The sequence below is a fragment of the Urocitellus parryii genome, chromosome 11, assembly GCF_045843805.1.
Source record: "Urocitellus parryii isolate mUroPar1 chromosome 11, mUroPar1.hap1, whole genome shotgun sequence".
In the NCBI taxonomy this organism is placed as follows: domain Eukaryota; kingdom Metazoa; phylum Chordata; class Mammalia; order Rodentia; family Sciuridae; genus Urocitellus; species Urocitellus parryii.
Genome location: NC_135541.1, coordinates 36434269 through 36458734, shown reverse-complemented (window position 1 = coordinate 36458734; position 24466 = coordinate 36434269). Strand labels below are relative to the sequence as shown.

Genomic DNA, 24466 nt, shown 5'->3' with positions numbered 1-24466 from the left:
CCAGCTGATGATTGGCTCACAGTGGCCCCAGCAAACTTCTAGCTGCCAGCTGATTGGCTCCTCTGCAGTGATGCTCATTGGGCTGTTTCCCCACCCTTTCAGATCACAGAGCTGCTCATTGGGGGACTTATTTTGGCTCCGCCCACGCAACCCAGCCAATCAGCCTCAAGAGTAGGAGGAGTGGGGGGGTTGAGAGGCTTGTGGGAAGCCGGTGGTGGCAGTTGGGCTCTGAGGGAATTCCTGAAGAGCTCGTGTGGTGTGGTGTGTGTGTTCTAAAAATAAAGTTCGTTTCTGCTTGATAAGTGGCTCATGAATTGTGCCCAGCCAGACTGCGGCATTTGGTGGCCTGTACAGGAATGACTGAGGGTAAGTGATAAGGTAAACTGCTCGCCCCTGAGGGCAGAGCGAGAGGATGGGTAGCCATTTTAAGATTCTTCTTTTGTTTTGTTTCGCTTTTGTTTTAAGTTGCCTGTCTCTGGAGATGGGTAAGACGGAAGAAAAACCGCTCACATCTGAGGAAAAACTATTTGCATCTGAGGAACAGATAGGGAGAAAGGACGGATGGACATTTCAGGAGGATAGAAAGGCTATTATAATGATTTTTTGTTGTTCCACTTTTGTTTCATTCTGTTTCAGTTTTGTTTGGCGTCATCTTGTTGGGTTGTAATAGAAATATGGGATCAGAAATTAGTAAAAGACAAACCAAAAGAGTGTTAAGTAAATTGTTAGAGGAAGGAGGCATCTCAGTAAAATCAAGAACAGTCAGGGCATATGTTGATACAATACAAAAATGTAGCCCATGGCTTTTTAAGGAGGAGTTGTTAAATATATCACAATGGAACCATCATGGTGAAGATTTAAAAAGAAAAGAAAAGCCCAGGGACTCTGCCAGTTGGCACATTGCCATTGTGGACGTTCGTATCTTGTTTGTTTAGTCCAAAGCTTTCAGTTCAGCCAATGGTAGAGGAAGGAGAAGACATATTGATTCAAGTAAAAGAGAAGGTCTCTCAAGTTAGTCGGACAGAGGAAAAGATTCAAGTAAAAGAGAAGGTCTCTCGAGCTAGTCAGACAGAGGAAAAAATTCAAGTAAAAGAGAAGGTCTCTCGAGCTAGTCAGACAGAGGAGGAAAGTTTAGAGCAGAAAAAGCCATCAGGGGAAAAGTTACAACAGGAGACTGCTACTAACACCTTTCTATCACCAGAGGGTGTAAGTGTCCAACAGCGCCACCTCCATATACTGGGAGGCCCCCAACCCCCCATAGTTGATAGATGGGATCCTGAGACAGGACCTCAAATATTAACATGCCCTGTATTTGAGCAGGCATGAGGGCAGCAAATTCACCATGCTTTAGATTTCAAAACAGTGAAGCAGCTAAAAGAGGCTGTAACAACCTATGGTCCTCAAGCACCCTTCACTGTAAGCATGGTCGAATCCATTACCAACTTGAACATGACGCCAGCAGATTGAGCTAGTATGTGTAAAGCTGTGCTAAATGGAGGACAATACCTGTTATGGAAGGTTGCCAATGAAGAATTTTGCAAGGAGACGGCTAGGTGAAATGCAGCAGCTGGTTATTCTCAGAGAAATTTAGGTATGTTGTTAGGAAAGGGACCTTATGAGGATCAGCAGCAACAAACTGCATATGATCCTGTCATATACTCACAAATTGCTGCAGATGCAGTTAGGGCATGGAAGAATTTACAAGGACATGGAGGTTTACAAGGTCAATTATCTAAGGTAATACAAGGAGCTAATAAACCTTATGCTGAATTTGTAGATAGGCTTATTCAAACAGCTATCAGTGTTTTGGGGAATACAGAACAAGCAATGCCATTAATAAAACAACTGGCTTATGAGCAAGCAAATCATTGATGCAGAGAAGTCATTAGACCATGGAAACATGAAGATTTAAACACATATATTAAATTATGTAGAGACATTAATAAACAAGGGCAAGTCTTGGCAGCTGCAGTACAACAGGTTTTAGATGCCAGGCCAAAAACATGCTACAATTGTGAACAAACAGGACATTTTAAAAGGAATTGCCCCATAGGAGGAGGGTTTAACAAAACTAGGTATCAAAGGAGTAGAATACCAGGTATTTGCCCTCAATGCCGTAGAGGGAGACATTGGGCTAATGAATGCCATTCTCAAACCACCATAGAGGGTACTCCATTATCAAAAAACGAACAAGGACCAGGTGTCTATCCACAATATCGTGGAGAAAGACATCAGGCTCCATTGCCAAAAAATGGACAGGGGGGCCGAATGCTCTGGGGCTCAAGACCACAAATATACGGGGCACTGGAGGAACCCAGCAATCCCATCAGGGTAGTGCCCAGGACACGTTGTCCATTAGATCCCTCACTAGACAAACCAGAGGAAGTGCAGGATTGGACATCTGCTCCTCCGCCAGAACAGTTCTAACTCCAGAGATAGGAGTTCAAATCATTCCCACAGGGGTAAAAGGACCTCTTCCCAAAGGAACAGTAGGCTTATTATTGGGACGCAGTTCTTCTACTCTAAAAGGACTTATGATAAGTCCTGGGGTAATTGATCCCAATTATAAAGGTGAAATAAAAATTATAGCCAGTTCTCCAAAGGGTACATCAGTTATTTCACCAGGAGATAGAATAGCACAGTTACTAATAATACCCAGCCTACATGAGAAATTTTCCAGCTTACTGTAGAAAGAAGTTCCAGGGGATTAAGCTCCACAGGTGTAGATTGGGCTATGCTTTCTTTAAATTTAGATTCTCGCCCCATGCTAAAACTAAATATTCAAGGACATGAATTTAATGGGCTACTGGATACAGGTGCAGACCTTAGCATCATCTCTCATCAAGAATGGCCAAAACATTGGCCGTTAAAACAAGCCACTCAAACGCTTCGAGGCCTAGGAGTGGCGACTAATCCCCTTACGGGCCACCAAATGCCGCAGTCTGGCTGGGCACAATTCACAAGCCACTTATCAAGCAGAAATGAACTTTATTTTTAGAACACACACGCCACACCACATGAGCTCTTCAGGAATTCCCTCAGAGCCCAACTGCCACCACCGGCTTCCCACAAGCCTCCCAACCCCCGCCCCCACTCCTCCTGCTCTTGAGGCTGATTGGCTGGGTCGTGTGGGCGGAGCCAAAAAAGTCCCCTAATGAGCAGCTCCGTGGTCTGAAAGGGCGGGGAAACAGCCCAATGAGCATCACCGCAGAGGAGCCAATCAGCTGGCAGCTAAAAGTTTGCTGGGGCCGCTGTGAGCCAATCATCAGCTGGCAGCTGGAAGTTTGCTGAGGCCCCTTCGGCTGTGGCTCTCAACAGCCTTCTTTACTCATTAATAAATTCATTTATACTAACTGAAAAGCCTGTGTTGCCCTCTGTATCCCCTTCTAGTCTTGCCCCTCTTTGGTGGGGCCATAGCTTCATCCCACTCTCCACCCTCTAATTTGTATAAAGGGTGATTTTCTTAAGAGACTCCGGGAAGCAGCAGCAATAGGGCAAAGGGGGAAAAATTGTCTCCTTTGTTTAGCACATGTCACTGAGCACCTCTTCAGTGCTGGGCACTGCGCATGGAGAGATAAGTAAGACAGTCTCTGCCCACCAAGGCTCAGTTGAGCTGGGAGGACAGTTCCAGTAAAGTAAGATACTATGGTCTGGGAGCATACATGAAGGAACAATAGACTCTTGTCTACAGCAAATGGGAAAGATTTGTCATTTGAGATGGATTTTGAAGGATGAGTAGCTAATGGAGAAAAGAATTGATGAGAGAAGGGCTTCCAAACAGCAGAAACAGTGCCCAAAAGGCAAGGGGCAGTGAAGTTGAAGAGGTGGCAGGATCTGCACTGAGGTCTGGGCCATGAGCCGGAGCCTCCTGATGTCCAGTATAATGTGTCCCTTCCTCTAGCGGTAATAGCTCTGTTATGCATGAGTGGCTACCTGATCTGGAGAAACTGGAAGCGGAAGAACACCAAAAGCATGAATTTTGACAACCCAGTGTACAGGAAAACAACAGAAGAAGAAGATGAAGATGAGCTCCATATAGGGAGGACTGCTCAGATTGGCCATGTCTATCCTGCAGTAAGTATTCCTTGCTGGGCGAGTTTCTTCCTTCCATCCTCCCTTCCTTCCTTTTCCCCACATCTTCCTTCCTTTCTCCTTCCTTAACATTTATCAAGACCCACCATGTACCAAGCACTGGGGAATACAGATATCCTGAGGTAGGTTGTTAGGGTAGCAGGGTAGCAGGACCACCTTGTACCTAGAGTCTCTTCCTGGCAATAAAGAAGCCAGAGGTCTTTCTTTCTGCTGAGGAGTTTTCAGCATGTTTGGGATAGAAGGGCAACTGTGGCCATTTAATGTGAATGTATTCGTTTCAACAACACTGTATGCCAGTTATATGCCAAGCACCACATTAGACATTGAGTGTTCAAAAGTAATTAAGAAATGCAGTTGCTCCTAAGGAGCTGCTGGGAGAGTTAGAGATGCTAATGTACATTCGTACAACTGTGTGCTGCATGCCATGGTGGAAGCTTAGGAGTTCTTTATTCTAGGAAGCTTTCCTTGGCTTGCTTTGTTCTCCCATGGTCACATGGGCCTCTCTCCATCCCAGCACCTGTCACACTACAGTCCATTTGTCTTTTAATTAGTGGTCCCCTCTAGAGTGTGAGATCCTTGAGGGCAGGATCTGACATGATTAATTTGTTTTCCTGGTGCCTAGCATAGCATAGCTGGCTTCCAACAACTATTTATTGAACAAATGCTATGGAAACATCAATGAGGGAGCTATTTATTCTGTCTGGGGAATTGGGAAAGGAATGCCTCAGAGAAGGTAACAGATGAACTGTATCTTTGAAAGATGAATAGCAATTTTCCAAGTAGAGAAGGAGGGAAATGGCATTCTAGAGAGAGCATGTGCAAAGGCTTAAAGGCACAAGAGAGCATGACTTGTTGGGGAAGCAAAACCACAAAGTGGTTGGAGCAGGTATCATTGTTGTACAGCAGAGTCAGGGGGCTGAGTGTGACCTCAGAGGTCATCCAGTACATCCCCCTGTCAGGCAATCAGCAGCTTTGATCGCCCACTGTGGGCAGAGCCCTGTCTTGGGGAGACCAGAGAACTGGAAGACCCAGCCCCTGCCCTCAAGGAGCTTTTTGTCTTGCCGGGGGAACCAAGGTCACAGCTGCACCAACTCCCGAAGAACCCTCTTTCCGAGCTGCCTGTCGTCAAGTGCAAGGTAGGGCAGTGCCACTCTGAGCCTGAGGGACTGGTGAGTGAGGGCCTGAACCTAGGCAGGTGCAGCCAATCTAGAAGGCTTTCTGGTCTGGAAGGCTGCAAACTGTAAGCTGGGTGGGGCAAAGAGGAAACCTGGGTTAGTGGCAGACCAAGGAAATGGCATGTGCAGAACATGACTGAGTACGGAGCAAACAGAACTTTTTCTGAAGCAAACTGTTCATAAAGGGGAGACATGAGAAAGGAAGTTGAACAAATGAGAAGGGTGAGCAGATGGCCTTGAGGATCCTTAACCTCGGCCAGTCCGAGCAAACAGTTGCTTAACAATTTTTAAAGATCAAAAGGAGCACAGTACCAGAAGCATTGAGCTTTTGGTAAAAAGATGTCTCCCAGTTCCACCATTCTGTAGACCCGTGATCTTAGTCACTTCTCTCTACTTACTTTTATTTGTAAAACAAGAATAACCCTCCTGAACTTAGAAAGTTTAAACAAGATAGCATTTTGTAAATTACAAAGCACTCTGCATGTGGCATTATTTCCAGAAAAGGAAATGACTTAGGGGAAGTTACTCCTGAGAAGTCTAATGCCCAAGTCTGCCAGTTACAGAGAAACAGAGTTAACAGAATGAGGAAATTGGATTTAGTGAGCACCTACTATGTGTCAGACACTGTTTTCAGTGTTTCACATACATTTTATTTTTTAATCTTTAAAATTATATTATAGAATTGATATTATTAGCCCCATTTTGCAGATGAGAAAACTGGAGACTCATAGAAATTGAATAAATTGTCTAAGATCAAAGCCAGGAAGTGGCAGAACCAGGATTCAAACTCCAGTCTTTATTTACATAAAGGCCCATGCTCTTTCAATTTTATCATGGGGTAAATAACTTTAAAGCTCTTACAATCAAAAAAGAAAAAAGCTCTGTAAATCAGTATTCTCAACCTGTCTTCTCCAATCCCTTTCTCAGGTAGTTCTGCCATCACTATGAGGACCTGTCTTGGCCTTAGAGATCTGTCTTGACTAGAGTGAGAGGGTGGCAGGACTAGAATAAAATGGTCTCAAAGGTCTGTTAGTGGAGCATGGCATTCACAGAAAACCACAAATAAGCCAAAGATGACTTGAAAGGCAGTGGAATTGCTTTTTATCACATGTAGAATGTTCAGAGATGGAAGATACTTACACTGTTTAGGCTGATCTAGAATTCTCCAGATCCCATGTGTATGAAGTCCTATATTAAACACTATGCATGAATTATTTCATTTGGTTCCACATCAGCCCTATAAGGTAGGTCCTTTTATTTCCATTTGACAGATAAAGTCCCAGAAAAGTCAAGTGGCCAGCTTAAACTCACTTAGCTATGAGAAAATGAAACTAGGGTCTGTCCAAAGGAGGAAATGGAAGAATAACAAACATGATTATATCAGGACCAGTTTTGGAAAGCTAGATGTGTATCCTAGAGACAAAAAAAAAAAAAAAAAAACAGAATAAAGGGAAGGAATTCACACATTATCTATAAATTTCAAAGAAAAAACTGGAGACTCATAGAAAGTGAATAACTTGACCAAGATCATAGCCAGGAAGTGGCAGAACCAGAATTCTACCAGGATTGTCCTGTGTAGAACTCAGTTTTTGAGTCTAAGGCATAGAATCAGGGAATCACGTACGATATAAAGACACAAATTTCACATCAGTATAGGAAAGAATTTAAATCCACTGTCCACAAGGGGTTACTGGCTGAAGGGTTAGTGGGCTCACCATCTAGTGGTTAGCATTTGTGGCAGAGGGGAGTCTATATCCTGTGACTGGAAAGCAGGGATAAGGAAGACAGGGACTGAATTTAATGACTTGCACTTCCTTCCAATTCTGTTTAATCAGTTGGGAGGGTGCAGCATGTTACAAACTAATTGTGATTAGCATTCTGGAGACAAGTCACTAAAAGTCTAGGATTTAATGTTTTACAGATCTGATCCACTTAAGTTGACCCAACCTTGAATCATGGAAGGGAAGAAAGTTTAGATCTCTGCCACCCTGCTTTACAGAGACAGAATAGAATGATGAGAATAGCGACAGCTCTGGACTTACTCAGACCTGGTATCAAACTTAGTTCAGCCACTTGCTACGTGATCCAGATCAAACAGTACATAAGCTCATGGAGTCTGTTTTCTCAACTGCAAAATATGATAAATCTTGTCTCAGCATAGTTTGAAGATTATGTGAGCTAATACCCATAAAGTAATAATATGACTGGTACTTTGTAGATAATAAATAGTAGCTCTTATGGATCTAATGATGATTTCTTTGGTCTATCTCCCCAGCGAGTGGCATTAAGCCTTGAAGATGATGGACTGCCCTGAGGATGGGACCACCCCTTCGTGCCTCATGGAGCTCGGTCCCATGCACTACTCTCTCTAGATGGTGTATGATTGGATGAATGGGTTTCTACATATGGTCTGTGTGAGTGAGTGTGTGGATGTGTAACTTTTTTTAATTTATGTTGCAGAAAGGTAACCACAAAGTTATGATGAACTGCAAACATCCAAAGGATGTGAGAGTTTTTATATGTATAATGTTTTATACACTTTTTAACTCGTTGCACTACCCATGAGGAATTCATGGAATGGCTACTGCTGAGTGACTAACCTGCTGTACATAACCAAACAGGGGCCGATGGTACAGTACCTTACTCATCATTTAAATACTATATTTACAGAGGATGTTTGATTTGGGGGGATTTTTTGGGTTTGGGGGTTTTGTTTTTTTGTAAATACAATAATGCTTTGTGGCTATCCATCAACATAAGTAAAAAAGAACAAACACTTCAACTCCCTCCCCCATTTAGATTATTTATTAACATATTTCAAAAATGACATTAGTTCCATAAAACATTTAGAGAAGTGAAAGTATTTATTTTTGGTATGACTGGCCCACCACACAGACTCTGTGTATGTGTTTATGTATGTGTGAGAGAGAAATCTGCAGAGAAGAGACACACCTCTAGTTATTGTTCAAATACATAAAAATAGATTTATTTTAAAATAGTCCACAAGAGGGGTATCTGTAGTTTTCAGAGAAACCTTTGGAAATTTGGCTCAGAAAACAGATACCAAGGTTTGTACAAATATGTGGTGTGAAGAGACAGATCTTTTTACCTCTGGCTATTCCTGAGACCCTAATAAACCAGGAAAAGCCTTTCAGCTCATCTGGGGCTTCTTGTCTGTGGCTAAGGTCAGTGTACAGATATTATACATAGTGCCAGAAGTGTTCATGAGTTCAAGAAAGAACATGCCTAAACCTCAGCAAGTCCTTGTTAAGTTCAGTTCTTTGAGTAATGTCTTCAGTTTCCTTCAGGACACTGGGGTTGAATTCAGTAAGCTTCCTCTGAAGCACCCTGAAGGCTGCCATCCTAACTTATTTAGCTAAGTGGAGACATTTTCAGAACAGCCCATGTTTACTACAGAGACTCACTCAGGCACTGAACTCTGAGACATGCTGTGGGTGAGGATAACGGTGGTGGAGTAAGTTTTATTACATCTCTGTTCTTTCCCTTCACTTTCTACCATTTTCTTTAGGTGGGAAAACAGTTTAAAGAAATTAGTAGGTTTCTTACCATCATTTGGGCATAGAGATGAAACTAAATTTTGGCTTAAATCAGAAAAGTGGTTAAACCTGAAGTCATATTTGAGGGGAAGTGGCATATAAAAAAGTACAACATATTGGCTATGTATGTTCACACAGGGATTTGGTTTAATAGTTTGTAAATAAAAGGAAATACTCTGGTTATATGTATAGATCTTTTTTTCATTATGGACACCTCCTTCCTGCTTGCTTTTCCTGGGCCTTGGGGCAGGTGGAGAGAAGTACTGTTTTTTATCTGTGGGATCTACCATCAGAAACAATCCTACAGTCACAGAAGGAATTCAGTCACCACTGGCTTTCTCATCCAAAGTATGGTCTTTCCTTCACTCTGCTGTTCCGACACTTCACTCCCTCTCCACAACCAGGGACACATACAACATGGAAGTGTTTGGCTTACGTGGGAGCAGAGGACATGTATCTAACCTTAACATACCTGGAACCTGACACTCTGAAGCAAATGTCTCCCCACTCCCACTCTCCAGATGCCCCCAACTCAGTGAAGCTTAGATGTCTCATGAACTTGATACCCTTTAAAATCTCCAGGCAGACAATCTACAGTTCTATAATCCTGTTCCTAGGACTTTGCTCTACTAATGGTCTCCTAATCTTGTTTTCTTAAACAACTGTTCCAGAGCTTGGACATTGTTTTACAACTTCCTCATAATGTACTTGTGTTGATGGTCCTGAGAAATTCAGCTATGAGAATAACCTACAAGAAACAAATGGAGAGTCCTGTGTTGGATCATGAAATCTGAGGAGTCAAATCCACTTTCCTCCTATTTTTGGAGGCTTTTTGGGCCTTATTTTGAGGTGCAGTTACAATTCTGTTGCCTTTTGTTCCTGTGTATATTTATCAACAGCCAATAACAGATCACAGACTCGTTGGATGATAGAGCTGAAGAAAGCTTATAGGTAATGCCAAAAGGGCAAAAATTTCATCAAGACAATATTTCCTTTATTTAAAGAAGCCAGCCCAGTCCTTTTCCTCCCTTTCCTTCTCCAGGAGACATCTTGAAGCTATCTAAACACCGTATCAAACGTGCTTTCTATCTGTAGCTATCTTTCTAGTGGATTTACCAAGGCACTGGCAGAAATGGCCTTCTAGAAACAGGGAAAACAAAAACTTTATTTAATATTTATTCTTGATAGCATGATTATATATAAAACAGACTAAAATAACCTCAACTGGCAAAAAGAGAATAAGATGGGATTTAAATATATGGCAATAAGTACTACTGATCCCTTCAGTTATCTCTATGTGACTGCAGCATATTCATCCCCTAAAATCATTCACTAGTTGCCAACTGTATGCCAGGTACTGCAGATGTAAAGGTCAATCAAATATTTTCTGTCCTTGTGAAGCTCACAACAGCAGCAGAGGGAGACATGTAGAAACAAAAAGGGAAGAGATTTCAATTTAGAGTACCATTAGGGACAAGGAGAGAGGGGTCATTCTACCTGAGGAGATGAAGAATGATGCATTCATAGGAGAAGTGACCTTAAGGTAAGTCTCAAAATTAAGAAGGAGCGTCCAGACTGCTTCTGGCAGAGGAAACTGCAAAGACACAGAGGCATGAATCAGCATGGAGACTTTAAGGAACTGCACGTAGTTCATTGTAACTGGAATAAAAGACTCACCACGACTTAGCAAGAAATGAGGCTGGATGGAGTCAGGTTCAACATAAGCACTTTATAAAATACTTATATTTAATTTCTGATTTAATTAAACATTTCTTGGTCATTATTGTGAACAAGGCACTAAGTACACCATGGAAAATATATGCATTGCCAGCACTTTGCAGACGTGACATTATTCAGCCTCAAGTTTCCAGTGGCCAAAGGGAAATGTTGACTGCATTTCATAAACTTGAATTAGAGGTTTCTTAATATGGTTGATGAAAACTAATATAAAGGCAGTATGATTTTCATGGAAGCATGCCATGTTGTCAAGAGCCTCTTAGATTTTTCTCAACTATGAGAAAACTAGAAGTTTTAAAGATGTGGCATCTGGAGAGGAGATCCTAGTCACTGTACAGTCAGGCACTAGCGGGAATGGGGAGGGCCATTCGCATCCCACAGAAATAAAATCCACACCAAAATTGGTCATGCACTCGTCACAGAATATAAATGAGTTAGTAGTTAAAACATTTCAGAGAAAATTTCCTTTCCCATAAATGCATGAAGATAATATCAGAGTCTTCTCACACTATATTTTTAGGATATTGGGAAATTACAGGATATGAAGAATTTAGAAGGTGGAGGAATTATAGCTTCAAAATTTTCAGTTAATATAAAAAAGTCAGGAAGCTCTTCATTCAGGCTATGCACCATGTGCACAGTCAAGAATCGGCAGAAACCCTCTGCATTTGCAAACACTTTGTGCTATAAAAATAATTTTAAGAAAGCCACCTGTATAAATATATATATATATATATTTAAAGACACAGTTTTGATACTTTTTTACAAAAATTACAAAAAAACAAATACCTGTACAAACCATGTGCTTTTAAAATAGCATTTTGTTCTATACTAATTGTCAATTTGAGGGTAAAGTACTGGTTTGCAAACTCCATCATCTTGTATCCAAGTGGATTTTCCTTGTTTGTCTCCTTTCAATCCCCAAATTACTGTACTTGATGTAACAGTCGGGCATGTTAGAATGTTTGGTCACACCAACTGTTTCTGCTCTTTTTGTCTTACCATTTTGAGTTCTGTTAGCTTCTGTACTCCATGCCCTCTACAATCTGGTTTCTCTTCCAGAGACAGAGGGAGTGAAGGTGTGTGCTGCATCTCCCTAGCTGTACTGACATCATCTTGGTGAACTGAAAACCAAATGTAGACATTTGTAAAATCAATACAATGTTTCTAGAGAGATTAAATTCATTTTTAAAAATCTTTGAAGTATTGTCCATTGTGATGCTTTAATTGGTGGGGGGGATGAATTATCAGTAATTGAGTCCCTAATATGTCTCAGGTATTCTACATAAATCATCTCAATCTTGGCAACAACCCTATAAGATAAATACTATCAGGACTACCCATCCCTATTTTATAAATGAGGAAATGAGTGAAGTAATTGCCCAAAGTCACACAGTTATTTTTCATAGACCCAAAGAGCACGCCCACATGATTCTCTGCCTGGGTTTTATTTTTCTGCCTCTTTCTGACTATTTATCCCTGAGTACTCCACTTAGGTAATGCCTCCTCCAGAAAGCTTCCCTGTTTTCTCATTCTGTAACTCAACTCTGTACTTCTATAATAATTTTTGCCTATTTGCATCCCAGTACTTCTATCCTGACACTTAACTCCTATGTCATTGAGATTATTTTCACCAAGTTGATCCAGGATCTCCTTCACTATAAATGTTGTAAATGCTTTCAGTTCTTAACTTCCTGGACCTGGAAGCCATATTTAACACAGTTGACCACTCCTTATTGGCAAACTCTTAAACACCATACTCATGGTTTTTCCCCGACCTCACTGGCCATATCTTAGTCTTCTTTACTTACCTCTTAAATTAAACCCACCCATTTTTCTATTTCTTTTGTCACTACCTGACTATGGGTCACCATTATCTTGTATTACCACCCTCATGGAATACTTTAACGACTATCCAAATTTCAACTTTCAGTTTTTCATTTTCCAATCTAACCTACAACATGGCAGCCAAAGTGATCTCTCTAAAAATACAATAGGTCATGTCACCACCATTATTTTCTACTTTCCTGATTAAAGCCCTTCAACTTCTTCCTTGGCATTAAAACCCAATATTCTTGGGTTAACCCAAACCCTTTAATAAGAGTAAGGGTCTTGCTGGGTGCAGTGGTACATGCCTGTAATCCTAGCGGCTCAGGAGACTGAGACAGGAGGAACATGAGTTCAAAGCCAGCCTCAGCAAAGACAAGGTGCTAAGCAATTCAGTGAATAAATAAAAATGGACTTGGGATGTGACTCAGTGGTCAAGCGCCTCTGTACTTCCAGAGTATTCAATGCTTCCTCTATTGATTACCCTTATTCCTACCTTATGCCTTCTTGTGTGCTCAACTGCATTCTCTGCAAGCTCTATAAAGATCTGTTCTTTCACATCATATCCTCAGCACATGACACAGAGTAGACAAATTATGCTGAATTCAGGCATTGCAGACATGCATGTCATGCTCTTTCAGCTATTCAATATTATCTCATGTCCAAACACCTGGATTACTTTACAGGCTAACTGGGTCAAGTGTCCTTTAAATTTTTTAGTACTTTTGTTATTTGCCATGTCCACAGATGCCTAGATTTGCCCATTAAGAGTTTTTATAATTTCATTGTAGGAAAATAACCATATGACAACTGGCCTAATTCCAACTATCACTTCAAGACTGTTACAATGGGGGCTGGGATTGTGGCTCAGTGGCTGAGCACTTGCCTGGCATGTGTGAGGCACTGAGTTCGATCCTTAGCACCACATATAAATAAATTAAAAATAAAGGTATATCAACAATTTAAAAAAGACTGATGATTCAAAGAACAAGCACATGTAAATGGGCTCAGCCTAGGAGCTGACATGTATTCAGTGCCAAATACCTAGTGGTTCCCCTCTCTTTTCATAAAATTCCCTTGTTACCACTCCTGTCCAGTGCTTTGTAATAAAAATGCCTCATGATGGGCTGGGGATATAGCTCAGTTAGCAGAGTTCTTGTCTTGCATGCACAAGGCCCAGGGTTCAATCCCCAGCACCACAAACACAAAAAGCCTCATGACTATAGCAATTTACAGTTGACAAAATATTTTCTAAGACATTCTTTCTTATCCTTATAATAGTGCTTCCAGGTACACAGTATTATTAGGTTCTTATTTTTTATACATTTATCATTTTGCTGTACTAAGGATCAAACCCAGAGCCTCCCACATGCTAGACCAAGCACTCTACCACTGAGCTACATTTCCAGTCCTATTATGCCCATTTTAAAGATAATGCAACTGAGTTTCAGAAAGTTGAACCTGTTCACCTATGGTTACAGTGACTCACTGTTAAGGAATTATTTTAACCTCAATCTCCAGTGATTCCCTCAGCCTCTAAACCCACTCTACACTCTGCTACCAATGCTTCTTCAGGGAGAAAAGTGTAGTCTGGGAATAAGAATTTATTAAGAATTTACAGGATTTACAGAATACTATACAATTAGAGTCTCCAGGCCCAAATAACGATGTCATCTTAGCACCATTTCTAGAACCATTCTCTCTATAGCTGGAACTTGGATGGCTAAAGCATGCTTCTATAATTAGGATTTTCATGGCCCTTGGGCTACACAAACCTTAGCTGAGCCAGAAAACTCAGATGTCAACAACTCTCACCGGAAAAGATAGCCTGGGCGCTGGTCACCTACCTTTACCTATCTAGGGAGCTCTACAAAAAAACAACTTCCAGATCCTCATTGGAGATATGAGTTTGGGGTGGGTCCAGGAGTTTATATTTTTTAAAGGCGTCAATGGAACATGATTCCAACATGCAGCCTGGGCTGAGAATCCCTGAGAAATCAGGTATACCGTTTAACTTCCCCTTAAGGTACCTATTCTAGAGACCAGTGAAGCAGGGAGAGAGAGAAAAATAAAAGGAGGAAGAACAGGAATTAGTCTAGGCGAGTTAGTTCCAGGTGTTCTGCACTGTGGATTCGGGGAAGGCGTCACTGAGAACGTTTTCTTAACAGAAGTTTGAAGACAATTTACACACACATCATCGTGCACGGCTTTGTCCTGGTAAGTCGGTCATTTTGCTCATTTTACTGTTGAGATAACCTAGATCCAGAGACAGTAAGGAATCTTCTCCGACTCATGAGTCGGTTTCCTTTAAAATGGCAGGTCCCAGGATCGAAGTCCCGGGCTCCCAGCCTTTAAATGAGGTCGCCAGTCCCTGAAGAAGAAGCACGACGACCGCCGGCAACTTCCACCTCATTCCCAAAACACACAGAGAAGTTCCTCCACTTTACCGCCCCGGGGTGGAAAATAGGGACAGGCTTTTCCCCCCCTCCGGGGAGGAGGGACCTAGACACCGCGAGCGCGCCCTTTCCTTGACGTCACTTCCGCGCGCCACCGTAAACGTCATTATCGGCCGGCGACCGCGGCATTGTTCATTACTTCTGAAGTTCGGTCTTAGTTCCATTTTGCTAGACATGGAGAGTGACTTTTATCTACGTTACTACGTGGGTCACAAAGGCAAGTTCGGCCACGAGTTCTTGGAGTTTGAATTCCGACCCGACGGTAAGAGCGGCTTCTCGCGCGCCCGGAGTGCTAGGCCTGGGGGCATCCCTGGGGTCCAGAATGGGCAGGGAACTAGAGGAAGGGACTGAGACCCGTTCAGACCGGGTCTGAAGGCACCCTCTTTCTCCGCGCTTAGGTTCTTTCTACCCATGTGCAGCGGCTTCTGTTTAGTGCTAGTTGTGACCGGTTTGCTTACATTTGCTGTGTTCCACTCTAGGAATACAGCAACGAGGATAGACAAACTAATCCTCTCGCGGAACTTCTGTTTCAACGCTGGGAGAGGGATCACAAAATGATCCCAGACAGTGACGATTGATCCTGAAAAGGCAAAATGTTGAAATAATTGCTGGTTGAGCTGCTTTAAGATAGGGTAGCCTTTAGAGCGCTCTCTGAAGAGTGGATATTGGAACTGAGCCCTGGGTGTCAAGAAGGAGCCAGCCTCGTGAAGCTCAGAGGAAGAGCATTTTACAGAGGGAGTAGCAAATGTCAAGGGCAAGAACAAGCCAGGCATGTTTCAGATAGCTAGTGTGATGGTTGAGCAATAGTTGAGCTCTGAGGACAATAGTAGGAGATTATGTCGGATAGGTTGGGGCCACACCATGTGTTTATAGACCATGGTAAAGAGTTTAGATTTCTGGCTGGGGATGTGGCTCAAGCGGTAGCGCTCTCGCCTGGCATGCGTGCGGCCCAGGTTCGATCCTCGGCACCACATGCAAACAGAGATGATGTGTCCGCTGAAAACTAAAAATAAATATTAAAAATTCTCTCTCTTTAAAAAAAAGAGTTTAGATTTCTAAATACAGCAGGGCACAGTCGGAAATTTTGAAGCAAAGGAAAGATGTTATCTATTCCTGAAAAAGTATTCTAGCTATTGGGTGCAGAATGGGCAAGAGTGGAAATGGTCACTAATGAGGAAGTGTTGGTTGGGACTAGGGTACCAATTAATAGAAATGGAGAAGATTTGGGATAGTGTTGGGTGCAGAACCAATTAGGCTTGACTGATAATATTTGGAAGGCACACTGGTGGAGGAAAGAGGAGTCAAAGATGATAGAAAATTTGAACTAAATGAGGGTACAAAGATGAATCTGACAAGCTTCAACTGTGAGGGAGATAGATTTGTAAACAGTGACAGAATGGTGTATTAGGTGTTGTGGCATAAAGAAGCAAAGGAAACTTTGGAAGCAAAGAGGAGGCACCTAATCTAACTTGAGGGTCAGAGAAAACTTCCTGCATACTATGACTTGAGTTGGAAGGATGTGCAGAATTGTGTAGTAGTTGTGTTTTGGACGATTCACAGCAAAGAGGCTGAAAGCTAAAAAGTGCTTGAGATGTTTCAGGCAGAAACAACGTGTTTGACACCAGCTATGATTAAAGATTATGTAGGAGAGAGGTTATAAAGAAAGGCAGGGGTTCAGCTTAGTTGCTATAATAAGGAGTTTGGTTTTGTCAGGAAGGCAGAAGGAAACCATTGATGGTATCAAAGTATTAGATTAACCTAGCCATGTAGTTCTGTTCCTGCATCACATTGTCCATTGTAAGTAACATGAAATGAAACTTGAAGTAGAGAAAAAGTGAAAAGGCTTTTTATTTGGCTCTTCTTACCTGTGTCTTCCATAGTGGGGAAAATCATGTTTTCTGTTTTTTTTCTATCTTCTCCTTCATCCCTGCCGTATTCCCAAACTAGCCTGTTCACTCTTCATATGCACAGAGGGCCTTGTGTACCAAATATGTTCAATGATAAAAGCACATTCTTTTCATCACAGAAATATCAGATTGTCACATGGTTGTATGATAATACATATAAACAGCATCCTACAGTTTTCAGTGTGCCTTCACATGTCCTCTGGCAGGTAAGTTATCAACTACAATCCTTATTTTCAGCTGAGAATATTAATCTGCAGAACTGTGGTTTGTCTGAGTCACAAAACAGTCTGCTTTTGTTCTTTTCCATAGGTAGTTGCCTTTTGCTTGAACGTGTAGTTCAGTGTTACCTGAATTTTTGGCTGGGAGGCTAGTAACCTGAAGTGACAAACTGAAAAGACTAGTAGTGTTGAAACTCCAAGGTGTACATAGTAAAACTGACAGCCCCTTTGAAAAATAGTTAGGATACATTTTAGGCAACAGGTAATAGTCTCGGTAGACTAATAATGCTTTATTCATATGTTTTTACTGTATATTGCATTTATTTTCTGCCTTTTACAGGTAAATTGAGGTATGCCAACAACAGTAATTACAAAAATGATGTCATGATCAGAAAAGAGGTATGAGCCTTTCATTTTCATTTCAGTCTGTCTTTCTGCCTTATATTGGTTTTGCTCTTTCTAGGAATAGTATTTAAAGTTAAGGACTAGGGAAGTAGATCTATATTTGTAAACAGCTTCTAGATTATGTCTTTTTTATTTTATTTATGTATTTCAGGGTTTTTTTTATAATTATGAATCAATTACTGATAGCTACTTGAAGCCTGGTATGCCTTGGTTGGATCCCTCAATCTGCTGCTTACTAACCTGTGTGACCTTGGATAAGTTTCCTGGCTGAACTTGATAAGTCTCTGTTTCTTCATATGCAGAAACAGGGATAATAAAATCATTGTCCCTTTCCAAGTACTGTCATAGAATTAAATATGTTATTCTTAAAGCAGTTGGTATATTCCTCGGCACATAGCACTCAATGAAGAGAGCTATTTAATTTGCATCTGAAAGTAAAAAGGGAGCATGGAAAGCAATTAGCATCATTGAATACATGATAGATGCCATGCATGGCACCAGGTGTTAAGATCATACATATGATCTTATTAACCCTGATTATAAGCCCATGTGATGGGAGGTATTATATCCTCTTTATAACAAAATGAAGGCCCAGATGGGGCCTGTTCACAGTCATCCTTGCTAGTAAGAGGTTAACAACTGGAATTCAGATCTGTGCATATATTATGCTTTGGATATGAGATGCTTGTCATACTCCCCTGACCCCAAAGAAATATCACGTAGTAATGCAGGAATGTTTAGAGGTGAAACGGTTTGATTTTGAGAGCTATAACCACATTGGTATAGATTAATCCATTTGATGGACTTATAATTTGAATTACTAAGCAGTAATTATAGGCAGGTGTGTTGTGACTGGAGGAGGTAAGTCACTGAGGGCATGCCCTGGAAGGGTTTATCTTCTCTGTGGCCTCTTCCCCACTGCCCTTCCCTCTGCTTCCCTCCTCCCTGGTGGGCATCTTTCCTCTGCCAAGCCCTTCCCTCATGAAGTTTTGCCTCAACTAGGGCCCAGAGCAATGGAATTAGCTGACCACGTACTGAACCTCTGAAACCATGAGCCCAGATTAAACTTTTTCTCCCCTAACTAGTTCTTATCAGGTATTTTGGTAATGGTGACGAAAAACTGACTACACAGCATGCCTTAGTACAGTTCCATGGACTCTCATTCTGTTGTGATTTGTCACATTGTTTTTTATACCAAAAAAATTAAAACTAATGAATAAGATCTATGTTAACTCAACATGGAAAGACTTTGTCAAAGCTACTTTTTCCTTTTACCACTTTGTTACATTTGAAAATATCTTAACAGTCAACGTATTTTTTTAAATTTTTTTTTAGTTGTATATGGACTCAGTGCCTTTATTTGTTTTTATGTAGTGCTAGGATTGAACCCAGTGCCTCACACTTGAGAGGCAAGTGCTCAGCCACTGAGCTACAACTCAAGCCCACAGTCAATGTATTTTAATAACTATTTAACGAGCAATTGATTTTACACTTTTCCATACTTGTCAGCATCCTTACATTTTTTTTCAACATGGGCTAGCGTACAAAGTGTTTTTAGTTTGTTTTTTTTTTGGGGGGGGTACTGAGGATTGAACCCAGGGTACCTTACCACTGAGCTATATTCCCAACCTTTTTACTTTTTATTTTGAGACAGGATCTCACTCAGTTTTCCAGGCTAATACACTACCATGCCCAACTGCATAGAAATAGGTCTTCAGGAGCTGTTGTTTTTATCTTCTCTGAGTCAGAGTACTCCATAAAAATACAACCTAAGTTCTTTTTTTTAACCTGCTTTCAGGCCTATGTACATAAAAGTGTGATGGAGGAATTGAAGAGAATAATTGATGACAGTGAAATTACCAAAGAGGATGATGCTTTGTGGCCTCCTCCTGACCGAGTAGGCCGGCAGGTGTGTATTTTATTGACTGTCCTTGTAATACAGAATTCTTACAAAAAAGATGACATTTACTGCACTGCTTAATGTGTGCATGCATATGTGCATGTTACTGAGCCTTGCATGAAACAGATAACTAGCATTTTGTCTAAGAAAACATTAATTCCAGAGAGAGGACCAGAGACAGCAAGTGGTGTTGCAGGCTACCCAGAGCCCAGCCCTGAATTGCTTCTTGTGATCTCCCCTCTTAGACCTTTTGCTCTCTATCTCACATATTGAGTAACTTCTCTGAACAAAGCATGTGGGGATATAGAGGTAAATAAAAATAGTTATTTCACAACCTAATGGAAGGAAATCATGCAAGTGACTATATGTATTTAAATTCATGACGTGTGTGTGTGTGTGTGTGTGTGTATAAAATTCTTAAGACTTAAGAAGTTTTGGGAATTAAAAAAATAAGAGCCATTGTCTTATTTAACTGAATTAACCAAAAATATATTTCTACCTTGACTGCAGCCATCATAATCCAGATTTCTAATTGATTTCCTCATCTTGTACAGCCCACATTTCCATCCTAAAATCTTGTGATCTTTAAAAATGTAAATTTGTTTGTGTATTCCACTGATTTTTATGATGCTCTACAAGTGAATTATTATCCCTAGCCCCTGAGAATACTGTTATCCTACTTTTAGGAATTTTCCTAGGGAAATTTTCACATACCTGCAAGGAAATACATAGAAGAATTTTGTCACATTGTTTTTTATACAAAAAATTTTTTTAAAACTAGTGAATAAGATCTATGCTAACTCAACATGGAAAAATCTAAAAAGCAATATTGAATGGAAAAAGTAAAAAGATACATGTAGTATGACCACATAAAATAGATTTAAAACATACTACCAAATCTAAAATTACAAATAGAAAGAATACACTACAGCTTTAGGGGACAGAGGAAGGAGAAAGAATGGGAGATGGCACCAGATATGGTGGTACATGCCTGTAATCCCAGTACCTGGTGGAGGCTGAGGCAGGAACAGCATAAACTCAAGGCCAGCCTCCACAACCTAGTGAGACCTAAAATAAATAATTTTTTTTTCAAAAAATAAAAAGGACTAGGATGTAACTCAGTGTCAAGGCACCCTTGGATTCAATCCCTAGTACCAAAAGAAGAAAAAGCATGGAAGATAGATTTTTTAATATTTATTTTTAAAAAAAGAAGGTGGGAAAAAAAGGTCTCACTGGAAGAATATAAGTTCTTCAAAGACAGAGTTATGTGTTTGGTTTGGTTTTATTAATCTGTCATAAGCACGAAGAACAATACGTGGCAAAGAGGAGGCAATCATATAGATAGTTTGAAGGTTTATGGTATTTGTGTCACTGTTTACAAATTGAAACCCAAGGTCATACAGCTAGTAAGTAGCAAAGCTGAGATCAAACCCAAGATCTAGGATAATTTTCCTTGTTCCATGTTGCCCAGAAAGGTTGGATACCAGATCTATCCACGTCACTTCACAAAGTGGTATGTAAATTTAAATCTCACATGATTGTCCTTGAAGACACTACTCTCTCTAGGCAGATGAGTTTCTCAAGGGCTTATCTAGTATCATCTCTGTTTCCATCACAGTTTAATGCTTAAAATAAGGTACTTTTTCTATGTGGGCATCTATAGCAGAGTTGAGTGATTTGGAAGTAGTGAGCCCCTTCCTTGTACTTGATGAACATTTCGGCTCTGCCCAACTTAGATTTTTTAAATGTTTCTAGGAGCTTGAAATCGTCATTGGAGATGAACACATTTCTTTCACAACATCAAAAATTGGTTCCCTTATTGATGTTAATCAATCTAAGTAAGTATGTATGATCCTTTTATCCACTATGTCTATCTTGGAGTAGATTAATAAGAAACTTGAACCAAATTGGGACCATTATGGGAAGATCTGGTGCAATTGCAAGACAGAACCAGGCAACTTTGTCCCCTTCATTAGAAAAGGACTCCACATTATAGTCATTTCACAGTATCCACCGGGGATTGGTGCCAGGACCACTATAGACACCAAAACTGTGGTTGATTAAGTCTCATATAAAATGGTTTAACACATTCATATAGCTTATGTACATCTTCATGTATACTTTAAATCATCTCTAGGTTACTTATAATACCTAATACAGGGTTGGGGTTATGGCTCAGTGGTAGAGCGCTTGTCTAGAATATGTGAGGCACTAGGTTCAAGCCTCAGCACCACATAAAAATAAATAAATAAATGAATAAAGGTCTATCAACAACTAAAAAATATATTTTAAAAAAATACCTAATATAGGATAAATGCTATGTAAATAGTTGTTATACTGTATTGTTTAAGGAATAATGAGAAAAAAAATCTGCTATTATAGGCCTAAATACATTTTGATCCATGTGTGGTTTGGACCCATGAATGATAAAGATCCTCTGCAGATTTGGGCCAACTGTATTTTTAAAGGCTAGTTCTGTTATTTTTTGTGTTTCAGTCATTGATACTAAAACTTTCTCAGTCTCTCTCTCACACACACACACAGTAATGCATCAAAGCAGCCAGAATAGAAAATTAAATACGCATGAAGAAGTTCTTGAAATACACTGTACCATATCCGAGTCTGAGAGGCTTTCTCAGTCACTGTTGACCATTCACCCCAGCACCTCTTTAAGTGTTGATTAAATTTGAAATCTCTTAATATCTAAATTTAAAACTTTATATTGTCATTGGGGCAAATTACAATGTTGCAATACAAATCTATATGCTTTAAAGGGTCTAGAATCCAACAACTTGTTTGACTCCTGTGTTTTAAGGATTTGGAATTAGTTATGGATCACTGTTAGTAAATGTTGGGTTTAATTGTCTTCCTTCAGTATTTTTGTTCTTAGATATTGATGCCTAGTAATATTCAGCCTCTTGGTCCTGCTTAGTACCACTTTAAAAAGGGGGGAGGAGGTTGTTTCTAATTCTGAAAGCAATACATGTTCATTGTAGAAAGCACAGGAAATATATAAAAAATAGAAAAGAAGGGAAAAAATTTCCCATAATCTTAGATAACCATTGTTAATATCTTGAAATGTATCTTTTTAGTCTTTTGCTGTGTGTGTACATTAAAAAATACAGTTTTTGAAAAGCATAAAAAATATTGAAATGTTATATTAATCATGATTTGGGGGTGGGAGGGGTACTGGGGATTGAACTCAGGGGTACTCGACCACTGAGCCACATCCCCAGCCCTATTTTGTATTTTATTTAGAGACAGGGTCTCACTGAGTTGCTTAGCGCCTCGCTTTTGCTGAGACTGGCTTTGAACTCACAATCCTTCTTCCTCAGCCTTCTGAGCCACTGAAGGAAGGAAATATCAAGCCGGGTGTGGTGACACATGCCTATAATCCTAGCAGCTCAGGAGAGTGAGGCAGGAGGATCATAAGTTCAAAGCCAGCCTCAGCAAAATCGAGTCACTAAACAATTCAGTGGGACCCTGTCTCTAAATAAAATACAAAATAGGGCTGGGGGTGTGCCTTAGTGGTTGAGTGCCCCTGGGTTCAATCCCTGGTACCCCCCTCCCCCAAAAAACAACATATTTAAATGCCCTCATAATATTTCATTTTAATATTTGTAATATTTCTTTATGGGTTTTAGGATGTTCAAAGGTTTAATGCTTCATAAGAAGCATTTTGGTAGATAAATAATCAGGTTATTAATTGGGTTATGTTTTGGAGGGATTTTTTTGCCAGTTTTTCTCAGCATTTTAATTTTTTTCCCCTCTTACATTTTAGGGATCCAGAAGGCTTACGAGTATTTTATTATCTTGTCCAGGACCTGAAGTGCTTGGTCTTCAGTCTTATTGGATTACACTTCAAAATTAAACCAATTTAAATGAAATATTAGTATGGACCTGAGGGGGGTGGAAGTAGCTGTTTTTAATTACCACTATCAGGAGATTTTTGTGTATATCAAGGCAGTATTTTTTTTATAAACTGTAAATGATTGTCTTTAATAAATATGTGATAAAATCCAATTTTTTATTTTATAAAAACCTGAACATATGAGCATTCCTCGGTTACTTTGTAAAACACCAACATTGTGTGGAAGTATTACCAAAATATCTACCAATTCTCTGGAAACTACCATTTACAGGAAACAAGTAAATGGAGAAAAAAAGTTTAAAAACAGTAATAATCCAGTTAATAATATTCAGAGGAAAAGAAATTCTTGAACAAATGATCTGGCTTCTTAAATAAGTTGCAAGAGTTGGGCACTGTGGCGCATGATTATAATCCCAGCAGTTTGAGAGGCTGAGGCAGGAGGATTGTGAGTTCAAAGCCAGCCTAAGCAATGGCAAGGTGCTAAGCAACTCAGTGAGACCCTGTTCAAAGATTTTAGGGATCCAGAAGGCTTACGATAAAATAATACAATAAGGTATTTAAATAAAATACAAAAGGTCTGGGAATATGGCTCAGTGGTCGAGTGCCCCTGAGTTCAATTCCTGGTACCGAGAAAAATAATAAATTGCAAGAAAAACAAGACATGGAACAGAAATGCATAAAGGAGATTTAAAAAGACACATTAATTGCTGGGTGTAGTTTAGTGGTAGAGTGCTTGCCTAATATCCCTAAGGACCTGGATTCATTACCTAGCACTACCAAAACAAAAAAACCCACAGTCCATGCAATGTATGGATTATTTGGATCATGACCCAAATTGACATTAATGAGGAAATTTGAACATTGGTATTTGAAGACAATAATGAAGTAGTGTTAATTTTTTAGGTATGAAATTGTGGTTGGGGCTGGGTTCAGTGGCACACACCTGAAATCCCAGCAGCTTGGGAGACTGAAGCAGGAGAATCGTGGGTTCAAAGCCAGCCTCAGCAAAAGCAAGGCACTAAGCAACTCTGAGACCCAGTCTCAAAATAAAATACAAAATAGGGCTGCAGATGTGGCTCAGTGGTTGAGGGCCTGAGTTCAGTCCCTGGTACCAAAATAAAAAATTGTGGTTAGAGTTTTTTTAAGACATCTTTTATAGACACATCTATATTTCAATGTAGGGGTAAATACTTTGTTTTAACACATTTTTAAAAAATTTTTATTCTAATTTGTTATATATGACAGCAGAATGCATTATAATTCATATTACACATATAGAACACAATTTTTCATATCTCTGGTTGTATACAAAGTATATTCA

The 24466-nt window shown here is 40.2% G+C and overlaps 2 protein-coding genes and 1 long non-coding RNA gene across 3 annotated transcripts in view; 2 read left to right on the top strand and 1 right to left on the bottom strand.

Annotated features, from left to right (window-relative positions):
- The window catches only part of Lrp8 (LDL receptor related protein 8), a 76827-nt gene extending 69166 nt beyond the window's left edge, over positions 1 to 7661 (top strand). The window contains exons 18-20 of the mRNA XM_077791053.1: positions 3902 to 4074; positions 5052 to 5228; positions 7543 to 7661. Coding sequence (XP_077647179.1) covers positions 3902 to 4074; positions 5052 to 5228; positions 7543 to 7581 — 389 coding nt within the window. The 3' untranslated portion in view covers positions 7582 to 7661. The remainder of the gene's footprint in view (positions 1 to 3901; positions 4075 to 5051; positions 5229 to 7542) is intronic.
- Positions 7662 to 9729: 2068 nt separating this feature from the next.
- On the bottom strand, positions 9730 to 14855 carry LOC113178169 (uncharacterized). Its single transcript, XR_003300189.2, has 3 exons — positions 14580 to 14855; positions 11564 to 11685; positions 9730 to 10418 (listed from the first exon to the last, which is right to left on the bottom strand). It is a non-coding gene; the product is annotated as an uncharacterized LOC113178169 (long non-coding RNA).
- An 82-nt stretch (positions 14856 to 14937) lies between these two features.
- Positions 14938 to 23314, top strand: Magoh (mago homolog, exon junction complex subunit). Its single transcript, XM_026382604.2, has 5 exons — positions 14938 to 15106; positions 17310 to 17368; positions 19173 to 19283; positions 21030 to 21112; positions 23056 to 23314. The coding sequence occupies exons 1-5, from the start codon at positions 15019 to 15021 to the stop codon at positions 23153 to 23155; spliced, it is 441 nt and encodes a 146-aa protein (XP_026238389.1). The 5' UTR covers positions 14938 to 15018; the 3' UTR covers positions 23156 to 23314.
- Positions 23315 to 24466: the final 1152 nt, after the last annotated feature.